General features: G+C 42.0%; 1 protein-coding gene across 2 annotated transcripts in view; it reads right to left on the reverse strand.

The window, feature by feature from the left end:
- CUL4B (cullin 4B) overlaps positions 1–19,088 on the reverse strand; it is a 200,492-nt gene extending 181,404 nt beyond the window's left edge. Inside the window, exons 1-2 of one of the 2 annotated variants that reach the window (XM_029607853.1) lie at positions 18,901–19,088; positions 18,144–18,527 (exon numbers count right to left, since the gene is read on the reverse strand). In XM_029607853.1, the coding sequence (XP_029463713.1) occupies positions 18,144–18,527; positions 18,901–18,928 (412 nt within the window). In that variant the 5' untranslated portion in view covers positions 18,929–19,088. The other variant, XM_029607854.1, reaches the window with a different exon arrangement.
- Between the last annotated feature and the right edge of the window lie 1,327 nt (positions 19,089–20,415).

A 20,415-nucleotide genomic window follows, 5' to 3' on the forward strand; every position in this document is an offset into this window, starting at 1 on the left:
CCCTTATCATTTTGGTAGCCCTTCTCTGTACCTTCTCCATCGCAATTATATCTTTTTTGAGATGCGGCGACCAGAATTGTACACAGTATTCAAGGTGCGGTCTCACCATGGAGCGATACAGAGGCATTATGACATTTTCCGTTTTATTCATCATTCCTTTTCTAATAATTCCCAACATTCTGTTTGCTTTTTTGACTGCCGCAGCACACTGAACCGATGATTTCAATGTGTTATCCACTATGACACCTAGATCTCTTTCTTGGGTTGTAGCACCTAATATGGAACCCAACATCGTGTAATTATAGCATGGGTTATTTTTCCCTATATGCATCACCTTGCACTTATCCACATTAAATTTCATCTGCCATTTGGATGCCCAATTTTCCAGTCTCACAAGGTCTTCCTGCAATTTATCACAATCTGCTTGTGATTTAACTACTCTGAACAATTTTGTGTCATCTGCAAATTTGATTATCTCACTCGTCGTATTTCTTTCCAGATCATTTATAAATATATTGAACAGTAAGGGTCCCAATACAGATCCCTGAGGCACTCCACTGTCCACTCCCTTTCACTGAGAAAATTGCCCTTTTAATCCTACTCTCTGTTTCCTGTCTTTTAGCCAGTTTGCAATCCACGAAAGGACATCGCCACCTATCCCATGACTTTTTACTTTTCCTAGAAGCCTCTCATGAGGAACTTTGTCAAACGCCTTCTGAAAATCCAAGTATACTATATCTACCGGTTCACCTTTATCCACATGTTTATTAACTCCTTCAAAAAAGTGAAGCAGATTTGTGAGGCAAGACTTGCCCTGGGTAAAGCCATGCTGACTTTGTTCCATTAAACCATGTCTTTCTATATGTTCTGTGATTTTGATGTTTAGAACACTTTCCACTATTTTTCCTGGCACTGAAGTCAGGCTAACCGGTCTGTAGTTTCCCGGATCGCCCCTGGAGCCCTTTTTAAATATTGGGGTTACATTTGCTATCCTCCAGTCTTCAGGTACAATGGATGATTTTAATGATAAGTTACAAATTTTTACTAATAGGTCTGAAATTTCATTTTTTAGTTCCTTCAGAACTCTGGGGTGTATACCATCCGGTCCAGGTGATTTACTACTCTTCAGTTTGTCAATCAGGCCTACCACATCTTCTAGGTTCACCGTGATTTGATTCAGTCCATCTGAATCATTACCCATGAAAACCTTCTCCATTACGGGTACCTCCCCAACATCCTCTTCAGTAAACACCGAAGCAAAGAAATCATTTAATCTTTCCGCGATGGCCTTATCTTCTCTAAGTGCCACTTTAACCCCTCGATCATCTAACGGTCCAACTGACTCCCTCACAGGCTTTCTGCTTCGGATATATTTAAAAAAGTTTTTACTGAGTTTTTGCCTCTACAGCCAACTGCTTTTCAAATTCTCTCTTAGCCTGTCTTATCAATGTCTTACATTTAACTTGCCAATGTTTATGCTTTATCCTATTTTCTTCTGTTGGATCCTTCTTCCAATTTTTGAATGAAGATCTTTTGGCTAAAATAGCTTCTTTCACCTCCCCTTTTAACCATGCCGGTAATCGTTTTGCCTTCTTTCCACCTTTCTTAATGTGTGGAATACATCTGGACTGTGCTTCTAGAATGGTATTTTTTAACAATGACCACGCCTCTTGGACATTTTTTACTTTTGTAGCTGCTCCTTTCAGGTTTTTTCTAACAATTTTTCTCATTTTATCAAAGTTTCCCTTTTGAAAGTTTAGCACGAGAGCCTTGGATTTGCACACTGTTCCTTTTCCAGTCATTAAATCAAATTTGATCATATTATGATCACTATTGCCAAGCGGCCCCACCACCGTTACCTCTCTCACCAAGTCCTGTGCTCCACTGAGAATTAGATCTAAAATTGCTCCCTCTCTCGTCGGTTCCTGAACCAATTGCTCCATAAAGCTATCATTTATTCCATCCAGGAACGTTATCTCTCTAGCGTGACCCGATGATACATTTACCCAGTCTATATTGGGGTAATTGAAGTCTCCCATTATTACTGCACTACCAATTTGGTTAGCTTCCCTAATTTCTCTTAGCATTTCACTGTCCATCTCACCATCTTGACCAGGTGGACGGTAGTATACCCCTATCACTGTAGTCTTCCCTGATACACAAGGGATTTCTACCCATAAAGATTCAATTTTGTATTTAGTCTCATGCAGGATGTTTATCCTGTTGGACTCTATGCCATCCCGGACATAAAGCGCCACACCTCCTCCCGACTGCTCCTCTCTGTCATTGCGATATAATTTGTGCCCCGGTATAGCACTGTCCCATTGGTTATCCTCTTTCCACCATGTCTCTGAGATGCCAATTAAGTCTATGTCATCATTTACTAGGGATGTGAATCGTTTTAGGACGATTAAAATTATCGTCCGATAATTTTAATATCGTCTTAAACCGTTATGGAACACAATACAATAGAGATTCTAACGATTTATCGTTATAAATCGTTAGAATCGTGAGCCGGCACACTAAAACCCCCTAAAACCCACCCCCGACCCTTTAAATTAAATCCCCCACCCTCCCGAACCCCCCCCCCAAATGACTTAAATAACCTGGGGGTCCAGCGGCGGTCCGGAACGGCAGCGGTCCGGAACGGGCTCCTGCTACTGAATCTTGTTGTCTTCAGCCGGTGCCATTTTCCAAAATGGCGCCGAAAAATGGCGGCGGCCATAGACGAACACGATTGGACGGCAGGAGGTCCTTCCGGACCCCCGCTGGACTTTTGGCAAGTCTTGTGGGGGTCAGGAGGCCCCCCCCAAGCTGGCCAAAAGTTCCTGGAGGTCCAGCGGGGGTCAGGGAGCGATTTCCCGCCGCGAATCGTTTTCCGTACGGAAAATGGCGCCGGCAGGAGATAGACTGCAGGAGGTCGTTCAGCGAGGGTTCCGGCGGGGTCGGGGGTGGGTTTTAGGGGGTTTTAATGTGCCGGTTTTGCGATTTTACACGATATTTTACCCCCCCAAACGGCAACAATACGATTCCCTCCCCCTCCCAGCCGAAATCGATCGTTAAGACGATCGAGGACACGATTCACATCTCTATCATTTACTGCTATACATTCTAATTCTCCCATCTTACTTCTTAGACTTCTGGCATTAGCATACAAACATTTCAAAGTTTGTTTTTTGATTGTATTTTTATTCTGCTTTTTAATTGATAGGGATAAGTTAGAATTTTTTAGCTCAGGTGAGTTTTTAGTTACAGGCACTTGGACTACTTTTCTAATTATTGGAACCTCACTGTCGGGATGCCCTAATTTTAATGCATCATTAGTATCCTTTAAAGATACATCTCTCCGAACCATGCGCTGCTGAGCGACTGTCGGCTTTCCCCTTTGTTCTAGTTTAAAAGCTGCTCTATCTCCTTTTTAAAGGTTAGCGCCAGCAGTCTGGTTCCACCCTGGTTAAGGTGGAGCCCATCCCTTCGGAAGAGACTCCCCCTTCCCCAAAAGGTTCCCCAGTTCCTAACAAAACTGAATCCCTCTTCCTTGCACCATCGTCTCATCCACGCATTGAGACTCCGGAGCTCTGCCTGCCTCTGGTGACCTGCGCGTGGAACAGGGAGCATTTCAGAGAATGCTACCCTGGAGGTTCTGGATTTAATCTTTCTACCTAAGAGCCTAAATTTGGCTTCCAGAACCTCCCTCCCACATTTTCCTATGTCGTTGGTGCCCACGTGTACCACGACAGCCGGCTCCTCCCCAGCACTGTCTAAAATCCTATCTAGGTGACGCGTGAGGTCCGCCACCTTCGCACCAGGTAGGCATGTTACCAGGCGATCCTCACGCCCACCTTTCGACTGAGGGAGGGAATTCTCGACTGAGGGAGGGATTGTTAGGTATCACCACAGGACAGCGGGGCTCGTCTTAAGGTAAATTTTCTTCTTGTTGTAATTTGTAATTGTTAACACTATTCTATGTGGGATATTGTCTGCATCTGCTTAGGAGACAGGGAAATACTAAAGAGCTAAGCTACCTGCACAGGTATATGTAGAGTGACGTCAGCTTGAAATCTGACTCAGTCTCCTATCTGCTATCAGGAGAGCACAATACCCATTGGTCCTGGCTCCATCTGGCTACATGCTAGGAAAACACATATTTCCTTACCTGGTCGACTGGCTGATCAAAAGCCATTCCAAGCAAGGAGCTCGCGACGCTTTCAAGCTCACTATCAATCTGCTACACTCGTTGGGATTTCTCATAAACTACCAAAAACCCCACCTGACTCCATCTCACCTCCTTATTCATTGGAGCAGATCTAGACACCACAGTCACAAAGGCCTTCCTACCCAATGACCGCACAGAGACACTCTCCAAGCTAGCTACGTCTCTGCGTACAAAGAGAACAGCCTCAGACCATCAATTCCAACTTGCTAACAGGTCTACCCTTCCAGCAACCAGTTCCGCAAGTAACTTTAACCACAGACGCATCCAACTTGCGTTGGGGAGCTCATGTGAACAATCTTCAAACTCAAGGTACTTGGACACAGCTCGAAGCAACATTTCAGATCAACTTCCTAGAGCTTCGAGCTATACGTTATGCTCTATATGCATTCAAGGACTGCCTTTCACACAAGACTGTACTCATACAAACAGACAACACAGTTGCAATGTGGTACTTAAACAAGCAGGGCGGTACAGGCTCTTATCTCCTCTGCCAAGAAGCTGTGCAGATCCGGGCCTGGGCCCTTTCACACTCCATGTATCTCCGGGCCACTTATCTGGCAGGCATACAGAACGTAGTAGCAGATTGCCTCAATCGACAGTTCCATCCCCACAAGTGGTCTCTAGATCCTATGGTAACGACCAGAATCTTCCAACGCTGGGATCAACCAACAATCGACCTCTTTGCATCTGAACTGAATCACAAAGTGGACAGATTCTGCTCCCTGCACAGGCAACAAAACAAGTTAACCATGGACACCTTTGCTCGCCCCTTGGACACGGGCCTCCTATACGCATATCCCCCGATACTGCTGATAGCCAAAACTCTCGTGAAACTACAACAGGACAAAGAGTCAATGATACTCATAGCCCCATATTGGCCTTGACAAGTATGGTTTCCCATGCTTCTTGACCTCTCAGAGAACCCATTCATCTGGGCACAGTGCCCACTCTCATAACTCAGAACCAAGGCATGTTATGCCACCTGAACCTTCCGACTCTTTCCCTCACAGCCTAGATGTAGAAAGCTTGATCCTGCAACCGTTCAAACTTTCAACTGATGTCTCAATTGCTTGTAGCTTCATGAAAGCCTTCCACACAAAAATCCTATCGGTCCAAGTGGAATAGATTTACCATATGTTGCACACAAAAAGGTATCTACCCTTTTCATGCCCCACTCCATCTCTTTTAGACTATCTCTGGCACCTTTCAGTCTCTGGTCTCCAGACTTCCTCGGTAAGGGTACACCTGAGTGCCATCTCAGCGTCCCACAAGGGAGTGGGGATGCCCCGGTTACAGTGCAACCCCTTGTGAATCTGTTTATGAGGCGCTTGCTACAACTTAAGCTCCCTCTAAGGCCACAGTCACTGAATGGAACCTAAATGTAGTACTTACAAGGCTCGTGCACTCCGTTTGAGCCTCTGCACTCCTGCAATGTTAAGTTTCTTACATGGAAAGTTCTCTTCCTAGTAGCCATTACATCTGCTCGAAGGGTTAGTGAATTACAAGCACTTGTCACAAACTCACCCTATACAAGGTGCCTACATGATCGAGTGGTCCTCCATACTCACCCTAAATTCCTTCCCAAGTGGTAACAGACTTTCATTTGAACCAGTCTACAGTCTTGTCCACTTTTTCCCAAGGCCTCACTCTCACCAGGACGAGAGGGTTTTTACACACCTTGGATTGTAAACGTGCACTTGCATTTTACCTAGACCGCACTGCAGTCCATAGGAAATCCACCCAACTGTTTCTTTCGACAAAAACAAACCAGAAGTTGCAATGGGCAAACAAACTCTCTCCAATTGGCTAGCAGATTGTATCGAATTCTGTTAGGACAAAGCAGGCCTTCCTCTCCAGGGACGAGTGAAGGTGCACTCAGTGAGAGCTATGGCAACCTCAGAAGCACACTATCATTCAGTACAGATTGCTGAAATCTGTAAAGCTGCAACATGGAGCTCTCTTCACACATTTGCAGCACATTACTGCCTGGACAAGGAGGGATGTCAAGACTCTGCCTTTGGCCAATCCATCTTGAAGAACTTATTTCTAGTATAATCCCAACTCCTTCCACATCCATCTGCTGTGATTTTCAGGCTGCCTCATTTTTCCAACAGTACACAGTTGTTGACCCTGTTGCACAAGTTGTATGCTGTTGGTCCAAAACAAATATGGGTCAGCCTGTAGCTTGCTAATCACCCACATGTGAAGACTACCATCCTGCTTGTCCTGGGAGAAAGCAGAGTTGCTTACCTGTAACAGGTGTTCTCCCAGGACAGCATGATGTAGTCCTCATGAAACCTACCCGCCACCCTGCGGAGTTGGGTCTGAAACATTTTATTATTTTATTTTTTCACTCGCACCTTTTGCTACTAAGCAGACTGAAGGGAGACCCTTGTGGCTACAGAGATTATGGCATGCTGGGCATGCTCAGTGTGCCAGTCAAAAGTTCTAGAAACTTTGACAGAAAAGTATTCCGTTAAAAGGCTCCGTCCAGCTACGTCACCCACATGTGAGGACCTCATCCTTCTGTCCTGTTACAGGTAAACAACTCTGCTGTATCAGAGTTCAGCTCAGTCTCAGGCTTTAGATTAAAATCTTGACAAGTCAGAGGTTCTGAATCTCTGCCTAAAGGAACAAACCCAGGCCTTAAAACAGCAGTTTCCTTTCAAATGGGCCCCCCAAAAAATAAAATATTTAGGAATTTTAATTAGCAATAAGGTGGAGGATTTATTTAGATTGAATTATACACCCTTGACCTTCAAAATCTTTAAGGACTTAGATAATTGGTCTAGAGCCCCGCTAACATGGATGGGCAGAATCGCATCAATAAAAATGAACGTTCTCCCAAAGTTTCTCTGTCTTTTTCAAACACTATTGATACCTGTTTCTACCACTACTCTTAAATGTTGGCAGAAATGGGTGTTTACCTTTATATGGAAAAGGAAACCACCTAGGGTAGCGAGCGGTGCAATGTATCGATACAACCTAAGAGGTGGGCTAGGAGTACCACACTTGAGGTGATATTTCATGGCTGCACAAACAAGAGCAATCATAGATTGGCATAAAAAGGGCAAACAGAAACGATGGGTAGCAATAGAACAAGCATTTTTAGGCAACATGCCCATTTGGGCTACAACATGGCAGCCGTGGAATAGCTGGATAGCTAGTAGAGATCTACCTCCAACCACCAACACAACTATTAGAGTTTGGAAACAGTGGCAGCATAAATTGGTGGGTAGAAGGAAGTATTTTTTTTTAGCTCTTCTCTGTTCCATAATAGCCTATTTTCCCCGGGATGGAACTCGCTGTGCTTTAGAGAATGGAAAATGAAAAAGATTGTAACAACGGGAAATATTTGGGAGATGGGAGGGCTGTCAACTTTTTCACATCTCAAAAAAACACATCAACTCATGGATAGGGATATATTTCCATATGTTCAATTATACCACTTCCTCCGTTCTGAAAAAATAGAAGATGATTTAACTACGGGGAAAACTCAATTGGAACACTGGTGTGACCAGGCAGATAAGATAAAAGGGGGAAACTCAAAAATATATAGCCTTCTTAACAATGATCCCAGTCAGAAACCAACCTATATAAAAGCATGGGAAAGTGATTTAGGGAAAAAACTTGAGGATGAAACATGGAATATGATTTTCCTTAACAGAAAAAGAAGTTCAAGATCAGCTTCACTTTCTGAAAACAGTTATAAAGGTTTATTAATGTGGTATTTCACACCGGTCAGGCTATTTAAAGCCAACCTCTCAAAAAAAGATCTATGTTGGAGAGACTGTGATCAAAAGGGTTCCTTTTTTCACATGTGGTGGGAGTGCCCTAAAATAGTAAAATTTGGGGGGGGGAGGCAGGACAGTCTCACGTATAATTCAGCAAATCTTAAATGTTAACATCCATCTATCCCCCGAAAATACATTATTAAATAACCCCCTGGAAAGCACCAAGAACGAGTGGTTACTGATGCATAAAATTTTAATAGCTGCCAGAAGTGTTATAGCAGCAGCCTGGAAACTACCCGATCCCCCACATTTAAACTCGCTCACTTTACAGTTATAAGATGTGTGAGCTTTATAAATTGACGGCTCGTAAGCATCATAAGATGCTAAGATTTTCCTCGTATGGTCCTCTAACAAAATTCGCGGACAGGTAATAGAACAGCCCAATATCTATGATTTTTCATTTGTACCCCTTTCGTCTGTATAATATAGATGAGGAGTTATGACTGATTCTGATTCTAGCCTAATCTGTAACTGAATATGTTGCAGCTGAATACGATGTAACCTGATGCAAATGCATTATCATAAAGCAGTATGTGTTATACTATGCATTACCAGAAGTTTGTACCAGTTTAAAATGTTTCAATAAAATATCATTTACAAAAAAAAAAAATAATTGCAGGAGGACTTTGCAAGATTGGGCATTTAAATGGTAGTTGAAATTTAATGTGAAGTGCAAAGTGATGCATACGGGGAACAGTAAACCACACTGTAGTTATATGATGTTAGATTCCATATTAGGAGTTATCACTCAGGAAAAGAATCTGGGCGTCTTAGTGGACAATACGCTAATATTCTTGGTTCAGCGTGTGGTGGCGGTCAAAAAATAAAGATGTTAGGAATTATTAGGAAAAGAATGGAGAAAACAGCAAATGTCATAATGCCTCTATCACTTCATACTGAGGCAGCCCCTAGTGTGCAGTCCTGGTCACCACCATCTCAAAAGAGATAGAGTTGCCTTGGAAAAAAGGTACAGAGAAGGGCAATCAAAATGATAAAGGGGACGAAATGGCTCCCCTATGAGAAATGGCTAAAGAGCTTGGTTCAGCTTGGAGAAGAAACAGTTGAGGGTGGATATGATAGAGGTCTATAAAATCATAAGTGGAAGAGAACTGGTAAGTTTAAATCTGTTATTTACTCTTTCAAAAAAAATGCAAAGACTAGGGGACACTCCATGACATTAGTAAGTAGTACATAAAAATATTGGAGAAAATTATTTTTCACTCCACACACAATTAAGCTCTGGAATTCATTATGTGGTTAAGGCACCTAGCGTAGTTGGGTTTAAAAAAAGGTTTGGACAATTTTCTGGAGGAGAAGTAAAACTGTTAACCACCAAGTAGACTTAAGAAATAGGCACTATTTATCGCTGCACAATAGCAGCATAGGATCTTGCCAGATACTTGTGATCTGGATTGCCCACTGTTGGAAACAGGATACTGGGTTTGATGGATCCTGGGTCTGACCCAGTATGGCAAATTCTTATGTTCTTAATCAAAACACATGAAAGCTTGTTTCCAATATATAATCCAGATAATATGGAACTATTTGGTTTACCAGCAACATACACACACACACACAGACTAACTGGCAAGATTGTCAGCTATATAGGAGTGTTTTAAAACCTGAACAGCAGTGTACGGTATAAGATCATTCTTTTTTTAAGCATTTGGCTCAAATACTTTTGCCAATCAGCTCTTCTTCGATAATATTAGCTGGGGATATGAATTGTGTATATGACCCTCAATCAGACCAATCTGCTCCCTGCTCTATGAAAAGACCAAAAGAAAGTGCATTAGATATTTATGTAATAACAAACTTAGTGGACAGTTGGTGCTGCTCCCTCCATCCTCTGGTACGGGAATCCATGTCTAATTCTCGAGCACACGATACACAAGCCTGAATTGATTATATCCTTTTAGATCTAGGGACTCTCTCTCGAACTCTTTATGCTGAGATTGGTCCATCAATAATCTCTGATCATGCCCCGGTGTGGGTGGATGTGGAGGGCCTGCACCCGCTACATACCACTTATACCTGGAAATTCCCTAGATACATATATAATGATGTAGCATTCCGTGACTACATGGAGTGGCGTAGCCTAGTGGTTAGAGCAGCGGGCTACAAACCAGGAGAGCAGGGTTCAAGTTCCACTGTTGCTCCTTGTGACCTTGGGCAAGTCACTTTACCCTCCATTGCCTCAGGTACAAACTTAGATTGTAAATCCTCTGGGCATAGGGAAATACCTACAGTACCTGAATATAATCCGCTTTGAAGTGCTAAAAAAAAAAAAAGGTGTGAAAAGTGGAATATAAAAAAAATCTAAATTTTTCAAAGAAATGGGGATGACTGTGTTAATAATCAGAAACAGTTTCCCGATCTTGTACTGGGAAACTGCAAAAGTGGTATTGCGAGGAGATATTTCCTATACCATAGCCCAGCGCAAAGTGTCTACCCCACTGAAGACTCTAAAACTAAATTTTTGGCAACTCAAGTGGCGTTAAATGCACCAAAAAGGCAAAAAACTCTAGTTTATTATCACTGTAAATTATATCAAAATGGCAATAAAGTAGGGAGATCCTTGGCTAACTTAGCAAGAAAACGGGCTGGCCATAAATATGTCACGGCGATACAAACCCCAGGGGGAAGGTTGGTGAATACTAGGAAAGATATGTGAGATTTTTAGAGAATGTTACCAAACTCTGTGTACCACATTCGCTGATTCCCACAAAACATAGGAGAATATTTGCAGGCATCCGGCTTCTCAAAATTACACCAGCTCAATCATCCTATCCAATTACAGGGTTTAATAAAGGAGAGACAGTTATTAAAAACCCCGGGACCAGATGGATTGCCCTCTGAATTTTATAAACTACTGTTGACTAAGGCGGATGTCCCATTGAGAGAAGCTTATACTACTTTAATTGCTTTGGGGTGCTTCCCTCTTTCCTCCAATTGTGCGGCTATAATAGTCCTCCCCAAGCCTGGGAAAGATCCCATCCTCATATCTTCATACCACCCAGTTTCTTTATTGGATTTCGATGTGAAATTGTTAGCTAAAATTATGGCTACTCGTTTGGCTAGGGTTTTGCCTGGACTAATTGAGGAAGAACAGGTGGGTTTTATAGGTGGTCGATATGCGATACGTACTATACGCAAAATCCTAGCTTCTATAAGGCAATGCCAATGGCTTCAGATGCCTTCTCTTCTACTAAGCCTAGACACGGAAAAGGCATTTGACAGCCTAGAATGGGAGTTTGTGTTTCAGACCCTATGGGCTTTTCGGATAGAGGGCTATTTTGTCCAAGTGATTCATCTGTTGTATCAGGACCCCCAGGCCAATGTAAGGGTCAAAGGGACTCACCCGCCTGCGTTTTCATTAAATAGATGCACGAACCACAATCTCAAAACTGGGGAAACAAAGGTGTACAATTTCTCTGCGATCATTTCTCTCTTTTAGATATTTAGGAAATCTTACATCCAGGAGAAAGGGACTTTACACACTCTGCGAAAGCCCATCCCACTAAATCATGAACAGATTTTATTTTACTTTCTGACTTCCTGTTTATTAATGTTATTTCAGCTGAGATTGGGAACCTACTTATTTCTGACCACTGCCCAGTATTTTGCAATATAGCACTTTCCACAAACCCCCCAGCCCATTTCATTGGCATATGCCAAAATGGCTCTGCATGGATACCTCTTTCAAAGAATTTCTAATTAAGAATTGGTCCATATATGCGAAAGAGAATGAACAGCATATTAATGATCCAACTTTGTTTTGGGAAGTGGCCAAATCCGTCCTTCGGGGAGATATCAGTTTTGTAGCATTTAGACGCAAATCCCGCAACAATCAAATCTTGCACCTAGGGAAATAAATGCAATATTACAAAAATTGTTGGAACAGTACCCAATTATCGATATGGAAAGAAATTTCTAACTCAATGCACACTAAACGACATTCTCCATCAGAAAGCAAGAGACTCGATATTTATGTATCGTCAAAAAACTATTCCCGTATGGCAATAAGTCAGGCCACCTGTTGGCTAATATGATAAAAGCTCAACTGGTCTGCCGGGGAAAAATGTGCAGTATGTACCGGTTGTTACACCCATTCGGGCATTATCTAGCAGGGTGGTGCAAGTATGTGTTTATGTTCTCCCACTCTGTATGTCTAGTTTTGCATCCATGAAATTCAGTTCCATCTGTTTGGAGTCTATCGTTGTACGCGGACCATCTGTTGGGGGGTGTATACAATGTATGCTATTGTATTGGTTTCTGAATATTGTTTTCCCTTTTCTGCCTGAATGTGGGCATGGTTATCTGTATTACTGCTGTTAATAAAGATTATATACACAAAAAAAAAAAAAAAAGCTCAACTGGTATCCAAATTCATTAACTCTATTTGGGCCCAAGATGGCAATTTAGCCACTTAATCATCCCATATAGCAGATATCTTTAAAGAATTTTATAAATCCTTATACACATCTGAAAACACTAATGCTCGTACTCAGGAGGGATTCTTACAGAAGCTTCATCTTCCTAAGGTATCTTCTACTTATCTGGAAAGCTTAAACAAACCGATAACTACATTAGCAGTTCTAGTGGTAATGAAAGTGCTAAAACTTCACAAATCCCAAGGACCGGATGGTCTCAAATCACTCCAACCTTACATATTCTTTTCAATCATACGATATTAAAAGAAAGCCTCCCTCACACTATGTCTGAAGCGGCCATCATAGTTCTACCAAAACCGGGCAAAGATCCCACAGAACCAGGATCATATAGACCCATCTCTCTGTTAAACCAGGATGTCAAAATTTATGCGAAAATCATCGCAAACAGATTAGAACCTATATTGCCGCTTCTCATTTTCCCGGAAAAAACTAGATTTGTGGCAGGTTGTAAAACCAATACTAATATTAAACGCCTTTTACTGGTGCTCGATGCATGTCATAGATTCTCTCTAGCACACCCACTTTTAGTCAGCTTCGACATGGAGAAGGTATTCGATTGTGCAGAGTGGCCATATTTGTTGAGGGTACTACAGGTTTTTGGATTCAAGAGACCAATATTTCAGGCTATCAGCCTTTTATATAAAAATCCCAAAGCGTCAGAGTTAATGACCATGCATCTCCAACATTTCATCTTCAAAGAGGCATATGGCAAGGATACTCCTTATCCCCTTTATTATATATCATCTCGTTAGAGCCCCTCATACTCACCTTGACTGGGGATAGAGAAATAGGTGTAAAGATAGGGTCCATGGAATTGAAAATGATGCTCTTGCTATTATCAAATGCAAAATCTTAACTCCCAAGGGTCTGACACACCATAAAAAGTTTGGAGTTTTTTCGGATTGAAATTAAATCTTTTGAAATCTGAAGTTATAGATGTACCAGAGACTTTAAAAGCAAATTGGGTACATTTTCCTCTTAGCTGGGCAAGAGACTCAATTAAATATCTGGGTATTAGAATTCATAGGTTCTCACGGTGTTGGTACTCACTTAATATTTTCCCCCTCATCTTGGACTTTAACAAGTCCTTGACTAGTTGGGTCTAGCCTTCCCTTGTCTCTATTAGGCCAAATGGCTTTAGTGAAGATGATTCTGCTACCCAAACTGTTATACATATTACAAATGGCTCCCTTCATCATTACTAAAAATGACCTTAGGATTATACAGCGAGGTTTTGCTAATTTCTTTTGCCAAGGTCGTCTAGCATGGATTAAATTTGAAATTATTATTGCACCTAAGGATACTGGGGGTCTTGATTTTGCAGATATACACAAACATAACTTGGCTAGCCTAATGCAAACATAGAAACATAGAAATGACGGCAGAAGAAGACCAAATGGCCCATCCAGTCTGCCCAGCAAGCTTCACACATTTTCTCTCTCATACTTATCTATTTCTCTTAGCTCTTGGTTCTATTTCCCTTCCTCCCCCATACAACCGATCAAGTTGGGATCTGTAATTGCTGTGGAGAATGCCTTTGTGTTTCCACTAAGTCTTAAATATATTATACATGCGAATGCAAGTGAAATTGCTACTGATATGTCCCAATTATTATTGATAAAAGCCATGAGATAGACCTGGCAGAAAACCAGGTCTCTTCTTGGTCTATCATGACAAACTTCTCTATATCTTCCGTTTCAGAGGAACCTTCAGTTTAATGTGGGTTTGGGTAGTAGATTGTCCCAAATAATAAGGGCACATGGTCTATCCATGGTGTCATTCTTGGTAGATATAAGAGTGGGGGAACCGCATTCTTTTGCATACTATATGGATACTTATTCCTTCGATGATAAAGATTCTTTCCTATATGCAAATCCGAAGTTACATTAGGAAGGTCCTTTCAGAGGGTTGGAATCATATTGTCAGTGGCCCATATCAGCACTTAAAACTCATTGTTCTCACCCTCCTTATCTATGTCTAAACTGTACACATTTTTGCAATCTATAAACGGCAAATCAATTTTCAAACCCCTTGCCATGAAATGGTCTAGGGATCTTAATATACTGGAGGACAATGATAAATTGGTGTTAAGATCCTTGAAGGGGATCTTTTGGGAAGTGCATATTAAAATCCTCCACAGACTGGTATTTTGGCCTAATCGAGCCTTTGCAGAGCATATTCCAACCTTGAACTGTTGAGATTAGTGCCTCCCTATCTCATTACCTATGGGAGTATGACAGCATTACCTACTGATATATGGTCCTCAGAATTTGTTTATTGGGAAATTACGCCTCACGACTCTGGATGTTCTTAGTCACACTGAGCTCCTTATCAAAGGTTGCATAGTAGCCCTGAAATTAATCTTCGTGTACTGGCGGCAACCAGTAGGACCTTCTGTAGAAAGGTGGATAACTACATTAGCAGATGTTTATCTTTTAGAAAGAACTCATATTAGGGGAGAATCTGCACAATCTTATGCCAAATGCAAAGCTATTTGGCACCCTTTTACAGATTATCTTAAATACACAGGGCAACCGTGAACTAATTTTCAAGATATCGCCCCATAGACAGCAGGAATATATCTACCACATTATTCTCAGACTATTAAGGTTTATGCAGATATTAAGGGTTACTGGATGTGGGAACAAGGTGATTCTTTAGTAATTCTCTGAGCATACAGCTCTGTCCAAAATTCTTATACTGATGTCTATCCATAAGTTGGAGATTTATTCCATGTATCTTCACACACTACGTTTGGAAAAGCTGTTTCATGTGCTTGTTCTATTTAACTGATAAAAAATATTACAACAAAAATAGAGGCACGAGGCAGGGATGTTCCCTTTCTCCCTTGCTATATAATTTTCACTCTAGAGCCTCTACTCCAACATTTGCGGGGCAATCCTCATATTAAAAAGGAGTGCCTTTTGGGGAAAGCCTTTCCCAGCAATTTAAGCTAGCAATTTTTGCAGACATACCACTCCATATCGTAGACCCCCAACCTTCCCTCCATGCTGTGTTGGAGGAATTTGCTATTTACGGACAATTAGCAGGGTTAAAGCTGGATCTCGATAAACATGAAGCGTTACCTACAAATGATATAGTACGAACGACCTGGGAAGGGACCTTTCCAATGCGATGGGTCTCAGAGTCTTATTTACTTGGGTATTATTCTGCAACTTCCATAAATTGTTTAAGGAAATAGAAAAGCTATTCTGGCGAGATTTCCCTCAATCCTTGGCAGGGAGATCGAATCTATTTCAAATGATTATTCTACCTACATGGTTATACATGTTTCAAACTATTCCCTGTCACTTAACGAAACAAGATGAATGCAGACTAGAAAAACTAATCCGAAATTATATTTGGAGAAATGGTAAATAGAGTATTGCATTAAGTAAATTAATGCGTCCCTGGAAATTGGTAGGTTTAGGATTGGTGGACTTGTGATACTATAATGTGGCCTGTAACCTGCGATATGTGGTTGACTGGCTGCTAGACACAATTTTATACTCCCATGTTCTTTGAATCGGTGTTGATGACACCCTGGAAGCCCAACTATATTCTGCACTCTACACTTTCTGTATTGCCCGCCCAATATAGGCACAGTCCGCTAACGCTTCCTGTAATACAAGCGTTGCGAATTCTGTGTCTCCTCCTGCACTTAGACTGACTGGTTTCTCAATTTTTGCCAATGATGGGAAATAGGGAGTTCTTGCCAGGACTATCTCACCGAGTTTTTACTCTTTGGTCACAAAAAAGGGTAAATTGGATTGCGAACTTAACAGAAGAGGGGGCAAGATCCTCTCTTCAAGAACCGTGGGATCAGTAGGAGTTAGATAAGCAATTTTTTGCATATCTGCAAGTAAGCACTACATTCAATCCTTAAGGGTGACAGACTGGGAATCGAAGCAGAGATTAATGCTAATATTTTTGATGTGGAAGATCTTCCCGGCCTACAACCTCTCCCCTCTACACCCTCTTAAATAATTCAAAGCCTAAATTAAAATGGGAGCTTGCTTTGAGAGGATGGCAATCTGAGATATCCCTTTCACTTTCGGTATCTCAGTACAAATGATGTTTTGGGAAAATTAAATCTTGAATTAGCATTATTACTCTGAGTTTTTTGTTTTGTTTTTTTACAAATTTTTAATACAGTATTACTGTCCACAGCAAAGGGCTTTCCTCCTCCGCAATGTGTGTGAAATTGTAACACAGAGCCAGACACCTTGGGACATCAATTTTGGTCTTGTCCTCGGATACAGATTTTTTGGTGCTCCCTGATTCGTATATACAATCTGTTACAGGGATTACCCTACCTTTACAAGCCCTAGTGCTTCTTTTTGGCTGCTTAACTGGGATTGCGATAGGCTGTAAATATATAAGACTCTGGATTCTCAAAGTCTTATTATTGGCCAAGCGTGTAATTTTACAATGTTGGTTGGGGGAGGATCCCCCCAGTTAAAGCAAAGAATAACATACGTTCCATGTGTATTAATGAAAAATATATGGAGAAGTTAGATTTGTTGAAACATAGCAGTTAACAGGAAATTAGAAGGTAGCTAAAACAGAACAGTTTAAATCTGCCTCCGCACAAGTGTGCCACAAATGTAGTTCAGAATTTCTAGATACTACAGAACAGTAAATACTGATAAGGACTAGCCTGGTGGCTTAGTGGCAGCACTATGCACTGGCATACAGCAAGTTCCTGATTTGTACCCCAAGTTGGCTGGAGACACTGCAGGGAGAGTATTCACAGATCCTACTAGGGGGGTGCGGGGGTGGTGCAAAGGCTGCCATGGTCATCCTTGAAGAAATTAGAGTTTATAATGCAGGGTTCCAGAAAGAGCCCTGGTGTATGGCTCATGGCCTTAGGGCTGTTGTTGCAATGACCAGACTAGAAACAGTGAAAAATAATTGTGGCTAGTCGTGAGCAAAGGCTTGTAGTGCTAGAATCCCAGTGCTGATTCTGATTCAGCTGCAAGGGGAAGGAAGAATTAGGTTAAAAAAAAAAAACAACACGCATGTAAATATATATTTTGCCAGCAGAAACCTGTGGCATTGTAAGATTCTGCGTAGGAGATCCTACAGAAAATTGCTTCATGGCATGGAGGGTTAACACTATCTCAAGCATTACTCCCTACTAGTAAAGTGTCAAACTGTTGCAGTCAGCATTTACAAACAAATGTTTAGGTTTTCATTTCCAGAGTGGGAGAAGAGTGAGGAGTGGTAGTGGCAGTTCTTACAAGAGATTTGAAAAATCTTTGAAGTAACAATAAATATCTCTATTTTCTATATATAAGTTTCCAACCATTATATATTATACACAAAATAGTTCTCTTTTAAAGTAACACTTTTTAAAGTCCTATAGAACACACAGAATCCCAGCATGATGACTTAGTGACCCAATGTTGAAGCCTGAAAGAGCAAACATCCTATAGAAACCAAATGGAGACTGTTTCTCTACTTGTACAAAAAGGTCCTATCTTACCATAAGCATTTTAGTCAGATATGCCAGTCCTGTCAAAGAATCTCCCAGATAGCTGCCTTTAAGCAATTGTTAATTTGGAAAGAAGCATTAATTTTTCATACTCATTTTGATTTTATCTAAGTGTGTTGGGAGAGAAGACAAAGCCTGGAGCAATGAATGGGTGAGACATGCAAACGATGCCAGGGCATTACCTTTAAAGTTCTTAATCATTAACTTCTTGGCAGAGCCGGGTTTGCTGTTGGCGAAACTGGAGACGGTGGAAGCTTTGGTGAGTCCATTGGCATGGTGGCCGACAGCCATGGGGGAGATTAAAAGGCTTTTATTCTTAATCTGCTGAGAAGTGGAGGACTCCTCAGCCATTTTCACATCGAGTCCTATAAAATCCAAGGAATCCTCGAACCTCAGCTTCTTCTGGATGTGGTTGGAAGAGGTGGAAGAAGCAGAGTTGGCTTTGGGAGAGGAGATAGGGTCAAAGTCTTCCTTGTCCGTGTTGTTTAACTTTCTCTTTTTGGAGGTGCTGTTACCATCAGAAGCTTGCCTGACCTCCTGAACTGAGGGGTTGGGGGAAGATAAACCTGTCGGAAACATGAAAACACAAAAAATACAAACAGTCTTAGCAATCTTAATCAACAGATCGCGCCGCTAGTCCGGTTACGTGTTTGTCGCTCTTTTCCCCTGACCACCCCCAAGCTTTAGACTGGGGAAGGACTGAACTCCACCACTTTCTTCTCCGGAATTCTTGTTATTGTCAAGACTAAAGATGGCTTCACTTCCTCTCTCAAGGCATCTTGGGAGCGGCCCGTGAAGCAACCGTAAAGCGGCGGCCGGTGGAAGCCGCCGACTCGGCGGGCCCGGCCGGTCCCGAGAGCGGGCCCCGCCGCCTCACCGGGATTACAACTTTTCCGTACGAGTTTTAACGCGGGCCTCGCTCGCCGCACTCTGACCAACCGGAAGTGCTTTGGGCTAGTTCTTTCATAATGCCCGATCTTCGGCGGCTTCATTCGTGCCTCCTCGCCACGCACACAGCTGATTGGTGGCTAGGCGCGGGCCGGCTCGTTTGTAACGTCATGGATGGTGGGCGGTGCTTAGGCGGCTCTCTCTCTATCTCGCTGCCCGCGTGCTGCTGCTGCTGGTGGTGCGCTCAGCCGGCTGTCGCGTGGCGCCGTAGCGCTGACGTGAACATTACCAGAGTGTGCGGGGTTTTGTTATTGGTAAATGTGATGCATGGACGTCGGCGCCTGCAGGTATGCCGTCACTTGATGACTGTGATGTCACACTCTTAGTAGATTACAGCCCTCCGGTGGAGGGGAGGGGTAAATAAATTATGTGCATTAATATCGGTTTAAAGTGGGTGCTTTGAGGATATCAGACATGGTTTAACCAACCACTGCAATATATTGGAGCAGTGAAACTTAAAAAAGTCGATGAAAACAGCGATCCGCTGCAGTAGAAATTAGATCTTGAGAAATACTGCATTAGTCATTTTCTTTATATGATAAATCCGGTGGATATATATTTTCCATGTCCTGTTTGTAACAGTAATCATGATAGCTGGATCAGGCTTTATGAAGCACAGTTTCGGATGGTAAATACCCATAGAAGCAAGTAGAGCAAAATTCCAGATCTCATTTTCTTCAGCACCCTATACCTATAACAAGTAGACACAATATGATGGGAATAATTATTGGTAAACAATGAAGCTGATGAGGATATCTTGTTGAGGCACAACCCTATCTCTTCCTTTCAGGCGGGTGCTATAATAAGAGCTTCTAAAAACTGAGCTAGCTAATCGAGGGCTTGTGAATTCTTTATGAGCTCAAGTCCCCATAAAGTGGCAAATATTTAGAATTAATATTAATTAATATTTAGAATGCCGGTATAGAAAAAAATCAAAATAAATAAATAAATAAATTACAAGGCTGCTTAGTGGGGGCATCATTCTTCAGGTAGGTGTGTGGGTTCAGTGCCAGGAAAACTGGTCACATATCAATATTAGTGTTCATTCCATGGGCTCACTCTCGTTGATTTTATCATTGTACGAGAAGCTCACGACTAAACATAGATCTGCTTTTCAGATGGCTATAGTGACATGCTACTTTGTGACATCTGGTGGCCATTTGAGGAAAAACATATCTTTGAGAAATAAACTGCATAAATGTTGCCCACTGACAGGTAACAAAGGCCCCCATATAACAGGGTCTGCCTTTGGTGAGTACTGGCTGGATGCCACCACTATTGCCTCATATGCTTGTCTGGAGCACCAAAGAAAATGAAGAAGCAGCAAGGAGCAGGCACAATTTTCACTAGAGCCAGGCTTGCCATGTAATAAAATGCACTGGGCACACAGTTTTACATTTTTTGTGCAGTTTTTACAAATTAGTACTCCTCCATTTAAATCCCATGGCAGTGAAGACATGAGCTGTTGCTCCACAAAAGTGAGAGAGGGCACAAGAGTAATTAATG

Source organism: Rhinatrema bivittatum, chromosome 6, assembly GCF_901001135.1.
Source record: "Rhinatrema bivittatum chromosome 6, aRhiBiv1.1, whole genome shotgun sequence".
NCBI lineage: Eukaryota > Metazoa > Chordata > Amphibia > Gymnophiona > Rhinatrematidae > Rhinatrema > Rhinatrema bivittatum.